The sequence below is a fragment of the Colossoma macropomum genome, unplaced genomic scaffold (assembly GCF_904425465.1).
Source record: "Colossoma macropomum unplaced genomic scaffold, Colossoma_macropomum, whole genome shotgun sequence".
Taxonomy (NCBI): Eukaryota; Metazoa; Chordata; class Actinopteri; order Characiformes; family Serrasalmidae; genus Colossoma; species Colossoma macropomum.
Genome location: NW_023494796.1, coordinates 26,036,200 through 26,047,245, shown reverse-complemented (window position 1 = coordinate 26,047,245; position 11,046 = coordinate 26,036,200). Strand labels below are relative to the sequence as shown.

The following is an 11,046-nucleotide window of genomic DNA, read 5'->3' as shown; positions in this document are numbered from 1 at the left end:
ATGATGATCTAATTTTTGAAGCCCCAGCGATATACTGCTGCAGCTAGTTTTAGAACAAACATAATGGAGCCTTTGAATTAGCACAGTTTCTCTACTAACACGCAATATGCGTCTACCAGTTAGTCAGCTTACTGACTGTGGCATACAGTTCTTACTGCTTCTTATTATTTTATGTGGTCTTATAAACAGACTGCAAAAAGAGCCCTGATATGGGTAGTCAGTAGGGCTGGACTGAAATGCATTTTACAAGCTTTGAATACTCGCTGATATTTCCGAACATATACACAAATATCTATTCTCAAATAATACGGCCCCATTTTCAAAAAAGTTGGGAACGCTGTGCAAAATGTAAATAAAAACTCAATGATATGCAAATCATGCAAATCAATGTAAACCATATTTTTAAAGAAAAAATGCTACAAAGACAACATATCAAACGTTAAAATTGAGAAATTTGATTATTTTTTGAAAAATATATGCCCAAATATATTTTGAATTTGATGTCAGCTACACATTCCAAAAAAGTTGGGATGGGGTTATGTTTACCACTGTGTTTCATCACCTCTTCTTTTAACAACAATCTGTAAGCGTTTGGGAACTGAGGAGACACTGCTGTAGTTTTGGAAGTGAAATGTTTTCCCATTCTTGTTATATATGATTTCAGCTGCTCAGTGACAGGTCTGGACCACATGCAGGCCAGCTTAGCACCATGACATATTTAGTACGGAGCAATGCTGTTGTAATACATGCAGAATGTGGTTTGACATTGTCTTGCTGAAATAATCAAGGCCTTTCCTGAAAAAGATGTGGTTTGGATGGCAGTAAATGTTGCCAAAACATGTATATATCGTTCAGCATTAATAGTGCCTTCATAGATGTGCACGTCACCCACACCTTGTGCACTAATACCCCCCTATACCAACATGAATACTGGCTTTTGCACTGTGCACTGATAACAAGCTGAGTGGTCTTTAGACCGGAGGACACAGTGTCCATGATTTCCAAAAAGAATTTCAAATGTGGATTTATTGGACCACAGGACACTTTTCCACTTCCCCTCAGTCCATTTTAAATGAGCTGAGGCCCAGAGACAGCGGCAGCATTTCTGGATCCTGTTTATGTACAGTTTCTTCTTTGCGTTTTAGAGTTTTAACTTACATTTGTGGATGCAGTGAAGAACTGTTTTCACAGACAGTGGTTTTCAGAAGTGTTTGAGCCCATGCAGTGATTTTCACTACAGAATCATGTCTGTTTTTAATGCAGTGCCGTCTGAGGGCCCAAAGATCACAGGCAGCAAATACTGTTTTTTGGCCTTGACCCTTGCATGCAGAGATTTCTCCAGATTCTATGAATCTTTTAATGATATTATGTACCGTAGATGATGAAAAACAAAAGTTCTTTGCTATTTTATGTTGAGAAACGTTATTCTTGAATTGTTGCACTATTTGATTGTGCAGTCTTCCAGTGGTGAACCCCTCCTCATCTTTAATTCTGAAAGACTTTTTTAGACACAGTCATGTTACTGACCTGTTGCCAATCAACCACCTTTCCACCTAGCATTACACTTTTTTGTTGCCCCCGTCCCAACTTTTTTTATTTTCAATTAAATGTAAGGTTTAAATGATTTGCACATTGTTGCATTTTGTTTTTATTTACATTTTGTACAGTGTCCCAACTTTTTTAGAAATGGGGTTGTATATTTGAAATTTTTTTAGTCGTCCGAACGAAGCGTAACTTCTTAAAGATCCACACTTTCCCACTTTGTACATAAATTTAATCTATACTTAAATCATAAGTTATAAGAATGTGATAGTCTTATTGGTGCAGTAGTTGCAGAACAGCGCCCACACTTTGCTAACCGTGTGCAGAGGAAACTCTATTCTGATACCAGCAGTAAAAACAATAAACAGATCTGCTGTTTGTGCTGTAAAACCATTTGATAAGAAAAGAAAGGGAGAAAAGAGCTTAAATTCTTGCCAGAAGCTCTTACATGATGGAGCAGTCTGGACTAGACACACGGTCACCTGCGCTAGCTGGTGAGCAAGTCACTATTGTTAGCTATTGAAACCGTTATTCTCCCGCAAGTAGTGTATTTATACTGCATGCAATGTGTTCTTTCCACACATGACACACATCTATAAACTAAACTGGAGTTTTCTGGGGGGACCTTTCAGCAATTAGAATATCCATGGGCTAACGACAGGCTTGTTGTCTGTCATACAGTGTTGATGAGCACACTCTACCACCCCCCTGATCTATCACGACCCTTCTTTGGGCTCTGCCTTCATGAGGCATTGTACATATTTTTTAATTTCCCACTCAGTTTGTTTTTCCCCTTAAAAAAAGTCTACGTTCCCACCCACATTTAGCCCAAAATTTCTTTCCAGATGTTCTCTTTACGAGATGACATCTGGCCCAACGGCACTAATGTATCACTAGCCAGAATATTTTCTGATGCCACAGGAATACAGCAGAAAAAGCTGTGCAATGCACCAACAGTAAATATATCAACGACATTCCAATTTCTGTAATCATAATGTCTCATAAATGAACATGCAAATTATAATGAAAAGGCAGGCTGTATCAGAATGCAGCCAACAATATGGTTTTCGAGGTGAGCAATGTCACTGGTCCATCCCAGCAGGTATTCATAATGTTCACACAATAAATTTGCCAGGTGCCAATGACCACCCATTGGACTGTCAAAATTCAGTATTTTTACTGGATGATGCCCCCCATCAGTTTGTAATTGCTGTTTTGAAAATCAGTCATACAGCAGCTCTTCCAAAACTGTAGTCAGTATGGCAAGACTTGCTTCAGTTGAAAGCCCCACTGTTTTGAAGCTGTTTTGGTCATAATGGCCTTGAATGGTAGCTGACATTCTTGATTAATTTCACATCTTGTTCATTTCTAGTGAATCAGGTTCCTCCCCTCAGGAACCTCAAAGAAAGTAAATTCAATAACAAATCAAGAAAATGTGTAAGATGGCAGTAACCAAAGGCATTTTAAACAGATAACTAAAAATCATACTAACTGCAAAGAGAACATATCCACTAAGAATGCAACGATAATGATAATCACAAAAAGAAATAATCACATAAAAATAACCGTTATCACATACAAACACTATTACTTCATGTGATGACATCGTTATGTAACACCAGACCACTTAGACTCAACAAGACACAGCTCAATTTGCAATTTGTGTGCTGAACGCAATAGAGAAAAAGGGGAGAAATGTTGCTCTTTTTTTGTTTGGCTGAATTATGCACTGCTGGTAGACCTCTCAGGAGACTGTTTCTTTAGAACTAGTGAACCGTGAACATTTCTGTATGTGCAAGAGCTCTGAAGTACTTAACCCGTTTGAGCGTGTGCAATTATGCAATTCTTTCCTGCCGTTCAAGGTTAAAAGTAAAGGGAGGAAAAAATTGTCAGCACAGATAAAAAGTGTTTTGTTTACTTTTGAGAGTTATTCAAATAGGGAATATTTGGGGAAACGCGCTAGTTTTTCTCATCTGCGGAATGCAAATGGGTCAGTGGCATTCCTTGGGGCCAGTGTGATGTAAGATAAAAGACAGATTTAAATCCCCACAGCTGTCATGTTGTGGATTATAAATAAAAAAGACTTAGGCTCGATTTAGTTCTTACACTCTATGTTCCAACTCCGTGCAATGTATCCTCGTCACCACTCTCAGAATGCAAGTAAAACTTCTGTTTGCAATCAAGTAGCGCTACAAAATCAATATGGGGTGGGCAATATGACGACATGTTAACGTTGATATGACACATCATGCTTTTTTGAGCATATGGTCAGTATGTGCAAATCGTTGCGCATTTCATTTAAAAAAAAAAGGTTAACAGGAGGCAACCAAGCGACATACCAGTCAAAGGTTTCCCTGTATTGTTCAAATCCTGACCATGTTGGAGTCTAAGAGACTATAATTGGTCCTGAGTAATTTTCCATAGTGCTGTGCAATACGTGAAACGAAAAAAAAAAAAAATCAGTTTTTGGCAGCATTTTATAATCTGTTTAGCTGGTATACTCCGTGTGTTCCAGCTTATCAAACCTCATTAAAACAAAATGTTGATACATCATGCATTGTGTAAATCTGACATCATGACTACATTTTTGCCATATCACCCACAGCTGGCACAATGCATCCTTTCTTAAATGTTATCGTGATATAGGCAATACTGTAATACTGATACTGTTCAAGGCTGCAATATGCACAAGGCCTCTAACCAATCATGACACATTCATTACATACCAAGTTTAAATGCCAGAGATCGAGAACAAACTGCAAATTCTATGTTAAACTAGAGAAGCTGAGCTTTCTGACAACATACAACATACAGTATTGTGTGAAGCATTTTTTGTGAAATCTCAGGACTGATCTGCTTGGTAGCCAATCAGAGTATTAAATACATCACAGAGCAGATCCAATCAAAACAGGGATTTAGCTTTACAGACCCTCCCACATTGCTGTGCTTTTATTTTGAAAATAAGATTGCAGACAGTGTGACTTAACATTTTCAAAACACTTGACATCAGACTTTAGAAAAAAAAACTCCTACTGTTTTTCCAGGGTGGTGATGACATGGTCATAGACATGTAAGACATTTTAGGAGTGTGATGTGGCTCTATAAAGTTAGATAGCCAAACATATCACCTGACAGAACTGTAAAAAATGTTCAGTGACCTGTACATACCAACAACAGAGGCTTCTAGTGACGTTTAAATGTCGAAAAAGTGGTTGCTTGTTCTGATTATTAATTCACCTTGTTTTGTTCTGTATATTTTTTATATTTTTTCAGTAAAAATGTGAAAAATTAATTCCCAGATTTGAAAGTGTTTATGCACTGGCATGTTTTCATCTAAAACACAAATTTGCATTACTGATTGGAAGGGTGAAATGGCAAAAATGTAATCTTACGATATGCATGTTTGCTGACATGTTTTCTGACATTTGATCAGTAGGAAAAGACAAATTAATGCTAAATTAAAAAAAAAACACTACTCAAAAACTATAAATACAATGCTTTGTATTAAACCTACTTGAAGCCAAACATGCAGTTAGGAAGGTTTCTTTAAAGTACATTACCAGGATATCATCAAGTAAGAGTCACTAAAGCATTTTATAATACATGTGTAGCAATATGGCATGTTGTGCAGCCTTGCCATCGAGCTGTTTATATTTCCAACCAAGTCTTTTTCACATATCGTAGTTCTTTGTTGAAATTTCTGAAGTTTAATGCTTCTGACTGCTTTGGAGGCGGTGGGTATTGCTTTCCCATTAAACAAAGCAAAGTCGATCCAAAGCTTCACAGGTCAACAAGAAGAAAAGCTCCATTCCCAAGCCTCAAACCCACTAATACACCAATTAAGTCATGTTTACCAGCAAAGGGGGCCTGAGTACACACATGAACACGCACACAAACACACGTCTCGCTCATCCATTAAGTCCCCGTTTTATTGATCTGAGGGGAAGGATGATAAATTTAGACTGGGATCAACTGTGATTCATTTACAACTGGCGTTCACAGCTTGATCTTCTGACCTTACGGACACGCACACATACCCCACACTAAGCACTGAAGCCTTGCAGGGACAGGTGCTCCTGGGCCTGTTCTCATAGAGTGATTATCTTTAAGTCTCTTAGTGTCACTGACCACTGCCTTTCAGCCGCACTAACAGACTCCTCTCAGTCCCCGCATGAAGACAGATGAGCCTGTTAAAACACACCCGCAGCACCTCTGGGGAAACATGCCTGTCCAGACAAGGCTTAACAGGCTCAAGACTTGACCTTGGTCGTTATAAAAGGCAATGCAAAAACTGGCATCGCAACAGGATTGCTTCCATTTTTTATTACATCAGGATTAGGGCTGCACAATATATTGTTTGTTAATTGTCGTCACGATGCTGGTATCACAATATTCACATTGCACAAGTCTGCAACATGCAGATGACTCCAGGATGCTTCTTATTGTGTGCTACAAGCACACAATAAAAAGCATGTGTGGGGTGTTTTCATGTTGTAAAGTCTTCTTGTGATCCGACAAATGTAATAATTTATAGTGCACACAGCACAAACCAATATTTATTCCTTATGAGAAGTTTATTATTTAAATTTCTCAAAATTCCACAAAAATGGCATAATTCAGTCACTGAGATGTAAACAAAGTGGTTTGATGTGAAATGGTTTATCGTAGAGAAACTTACCCACAGTGGTAGTAATACAGACCAGTGGTCACAATTGCAGTAGGTAAATACATTCACAACATGTTATTTTGCACATATTGTGCAGCCCTAACAAATATTAACTGAATACAGTTTAAAGTAGTAGAGTACGGCAGTGATTCTGTAGAATATTGAATGAATTCCCCCTTAATCCCACCTCTAAACTCACTCTTACAATTGCTAGAGTGATAATTAGCTTCATGTGGGAATAGTTTATCTGGGTAAATGTTGGCAATATGTATGGCAAAAACCTAAAATAATCCAGTGTGATTTTTAGTACACAGAAATGTAACAGACATTTACCCCACAGTTGATTAAGCTAACGAGTAAATTCAGTTTTAATTGCAAGCATGAAAACTCTGGCCACTGGAATCCTGAAGCTATTTTGGATGTTGTAAAAATAACACCAAAAACGTCTCCCAGTACAGTTCATGAATGAATACTTATGCTGACACATGAGATTGCGTCCCCATACACGCACACAAACTATTTCAGTGGTTTTGGCATTTCTGGGCTAGGTAGATAATATGTTGTGGTCCATCTCCCTCAAATGCAGCTTTTAGGAAGCTCCAGGCTGTTTGCTGTCACTGTAATGACAGAAGCCATTCTGCTGGACTGGCCATCATCCCCTGTGGATGGCTGGTATGACGGAATGGGTCAAAATTCAGTTAAAGAAACAGGTATCTCTCCAGCTTCACAAAAATATGATTTGGAAAGACCTGAACATGAGCATCCCATTCCATTCCATTTGTAAAGATGTAGGGCTAACTGTATTATGTCTAGGAATGAGCAATATGATTGTATTTGATCATTATCATGATAAATTATGTCATGATATCATGGGTATCATCAGTAGGGGAGAGCAAGGGCACAACCTAACACAATATAGTACATCACTGCTACAAATGAAAAAATTTCCAGTTCAGCTGAATGTGACACAAATGCAATAGTTACCACTTAGCCCACATGTAAGGTTAATTGTAAAAGACTGATGGGCTAATTGTAATAGTTGTATATAAGTCAATGAATGCAAACACAATATTTCCAACCTAAATAGGTAAAAATGTGTGCATCAAAATGAATATGATTTGTGAAAAGACACTGCATCAAATACGGCAATTACATATTTGACCACAAAGCGGAACAAAAAAATATTAGTGGTAAAAGAATCAGAATCAGAATCAAGTTTTATTGGCCAGGTATGCTTACACATACAAGGGATTTGGTTTTGGTTACAGGAGCTCACAGTGCACAGTATCAGACAAACATTTAAATGTAGTAAATAAAACATGCATTCCTACCATCATGCACTCATATACACACAGTCATACCTGTAAACCTTACACTGTGCAAAGTATGTGTCTTATATTAAAGTGCTGAGTGCAGCAGCAGTTAAGGAGTGTATAGTGGCAAAGAAAGGGATAAGCGGGGTAATAAGGCAGTTAAGTAAGATATTTCATTTGCATGACTATAACATGGCTATAGTATGGTTTTTATGAATCTGTGCATGTATTTTGAATTTATATGCGAGGATCTGGACTTCTCTCTATGCTTCTCGGTGCCATCATGTGGAGGCTGGACTTTAACTTTTTTGTTTATATGCTGCAAAACAATGCGATATTACATCCACCAAGAGGGTGCTCAAAAGAACATACAATCATGTGCAAAAGTTTGAACCCCGGCCAAATTACGTTTTGTTAATTTTTGAAATTAAAAGTCCTCTACAATAAACAAACTTAAATATGACAAAATGCAAAATGAAGAGCACAATTTCTATTTATTTGCACAAACTTGTCACCGGCCATATTTTACGCTTTATTTTGTCTTCCAATATGATAAATCCAGTAAATAGATAGCAATTGATAGCAACTATGCATTGAAATGCGTAGAAGTGTGTTCTCTGCAGAAGACAGTGTATTCACTTTCCCACAGAACATCAGCAAAACAAGTAAGTTGAGAAGGTACACCTACACTTTTACATATACCTGTAGGTGTGAATTCTGTGGCTATTACACAGCTCAGATCTCAAAAATCAGAAAAAGTGTTACTTTTATGGTACAAAAGCAGTCTTAAGGGGGGAATTTTAAGAAATATCAGTCCAGTTGCTGTCAAAATGTACAGATGATGCTGCTACTGAAAAGTGACAAGATGAGCAAAAGCATGACCTCAAACTTGTTCAACTACATAAAATGTCCAAGTACAAAGATTTAGTTACAGAGAGCCTGAAATCAACAATAACCAGTAGTTTTCCCACCCTTAATTATCTCACCTCATTCTTTTTAAGTGTATCTATGGTTATTTAGTTCAATATGTTTTATTAATGCAAGTACTTAGAGAACCCAACTGACCTCATTAAGAATTCATGGAAATTATAGTAAGTAAGCAATATTTCATACAACTTAACGTAAAAAAGCTACTATGTTATGTTGCTTTTTCCCTGCTCACATTTTTAAACCAATGCACTAATGCCACTGTTAAACAAATACATGTTTTATTCCCATTCCAATTCAACAAAGAGAAGTAGTTCACTCAAACAGCACAATTCCCTCTGAGCCAGAATAGGAATGTATTCATAATGTAGGACAACTTTGCATAGGAATTGTAGAAGTAGGACAATTGAGCATTTCAGTGCCTTTTTATGGCAATCTAAATTAATTTGTCCATTGACTTTAACAGACCTGCCATATGACACCAACATAATGGAAAAGGCAGAAACTCTTTCATTTGATGTAATATTCCTTTTTGAAATATGCATAGTAAAAACACCTTTAAACCTCTTAAAATCCCAGGCTTATTACATCCTAAGATTCAGAAGCTACATGGAAAACAATGGAAAGCGTCTTAGTTATTCTTAAGTTATAGAAGTAAGTAACAGAAGTCTGGACCCACTTGTATAAGTATGTTGTGCAAACTTCTGCACTAAAAACAGACAGTTTTGCTGAAAAATTCTGTTAGCACACATAAAAGTAATGCTGCGTGAGTTATAGAGAGAATTTCACAGAATGTCTAACCACAGAAATGCTGAGATATCTTAGCCCTCAGCATGAGCTGAAGTCCCAATCTCAGTTTCTCACTGAAAATTATTAAAACCAGAGACTGCTTTGAAAACTTCCTGGATTGTGGCTTTCCATGGATCAGCAGCTGTATCTGAAATAGTTCCAAATTTATTACACAGGGTACAATATTGGGACAAATAAAGGTATATGTAGTCATAAGATGCCACCAATGAGAATAAATGAGTGGAAAATTGAATTATCAGATAATTGATACTTATAATACACGGCTATTCAAAAGTTTGGAACCACTTTTGATAATAATTTGCTGTTTTATATACAAATTCCATTTCCACAACATATATTAAAAGATAAACTAGTTCTTTATTTACTATTTTAAATATTTTGGGAACAACCAAACCTCATATTATGACTAAAATATTATAGATATCTATTCAGGCAATCAGGATATGAATTTTACTATAACCTAATCCTTGATGTTAAAGCTTTTAGTCATTTTAGAATCATCTATATCTCTGTATTATATTGGTTTTACAATACTGAAAACATTGAACTTAAAATTCTGAACTATAATAAAATGAATCTGAATGAAGCTTAAAAACAAAAAGGGAAAACTTCAAAACGTGACGTCTCATGAGCTAATTTTACTAGCTTTAAAATCAATAAAAAACACTAAATTTTAGGTTATGCCAGCTTGCATGTAAAACAAAGGTAACAAAACAGTAACAGTTCTGGTATGTCTGTAGGATGTAAAGGTCAATACAATGCATTTTAGAAAAGGCACAGATGTATTGTCTTCCCAATAGGATCCATTCTAATGTCTTCTGGAGACTGAGTCACATGGAAATGTACTAAAAGCACTTCAGTTCTATGTGGGCCTCTGTGCCATGTTGCTTAGTCAGGAGTTTACACAATGGGAGCTGCATGGTCTTTGGTCCTGGTCCAGGTATAAATGCAAGGGTTAAACCAGGCAGGATGTCAGTTCATCAGTTGGAATCAGCTCTGAACCAAACCAACCAGCCAAAATGATGGGCAAGGTAAATAGAAAAGATTAAACATTTGTTTAATGCAAAATATTTTGTACCAATAACCACTGCAATGCTACTGTTTTTACTAGTACACATTTGCTGTACTCACTGGGCAACTAATTCTACTCAAACAGGTCATCTTCTACGAGGACAGGAACTTCATGGGTCGCTCTTATGAGTGCACCGGTGATTGTTCCGACATGTACTCCTACATGAGCCGCTGCCACTCCTGCAGAGTTGAGAGCGGCTGCTGGATGGTCTACGACCGCCCCAACTACATGGGTAACCAGTATTTCATGAGGAGGGGCGAGTACGCTGACTACATGAGCATGTGGGGATTTAACAACTGCATCAGGTCCTGCCGCATGATCCCCATGGTAGGCTATTAACATCTGCTGCACCGTTATACAAACTTCAGTTTACTATACAGATATGGGTTTAAATTAGTTTGTACCCCAAACGTGACCCTGTTTGTTCTCTTCTCAAACAGCACAGAGGATCCTACAGGATGAGGGTCTACGAGAAGGAGAACTTCATGGGCCAGATGCATGAGGTGATGGAGGACTGCGATTCCTTCATGGACCGCTACCACTGGTCCAGCGGCTGCATGTCCTGCCATGTGATGGACGGCCACTGGCTGATGTACGAGCAACCCCACTACAGAGGCAGGATGTGGTACTTCAGGCCTGGAGAGTACAGGAGCTTCAGGGACTTCGGCGGCATGAGGTTCATGAGCATGAGGCGCATCATGGATTCCTGGTATTAA

At 37.7% G+C, this 11,046-nt stretch overlaps 1 protein-coding gene across 1 annotated transcript; it reads left to right on the top strand.

Moving 5' to 3' along the window:
* Positions 1 to 10,277: 10,277 nt before the first annotated feature.
* LOC118816896 (gamma-crystallin M2-like) lies at positions 10,278 to 11,046 on the top strand. The gene is made up of 3 exons (XM_036583503.1): positions 10,278 to 10,289; positions 10,415 to 10,657; positions 10,771 to 11,046. The coding sequence occupies exons 1-3, from the start codon at positions 10,278 to 10,280 to the stop codon at positions 11,044 to 11,046; spliced, it is 531 nt and encodes a 176-aa protein (XP_036439396.1).

What these genes read in the sequence shown, in the direction of transcription:
- LOC118816896 (XM_036583503.1), top strand. An exon ending in CCTGCCGCATGATCCCCATG is followed by an intron (nt 10,658 to 10,770) that starts GTAGGCTATTAA and finishes CTTCTCAAACAG; the next exon opens with CACAGAGGATCCTACAGGAT.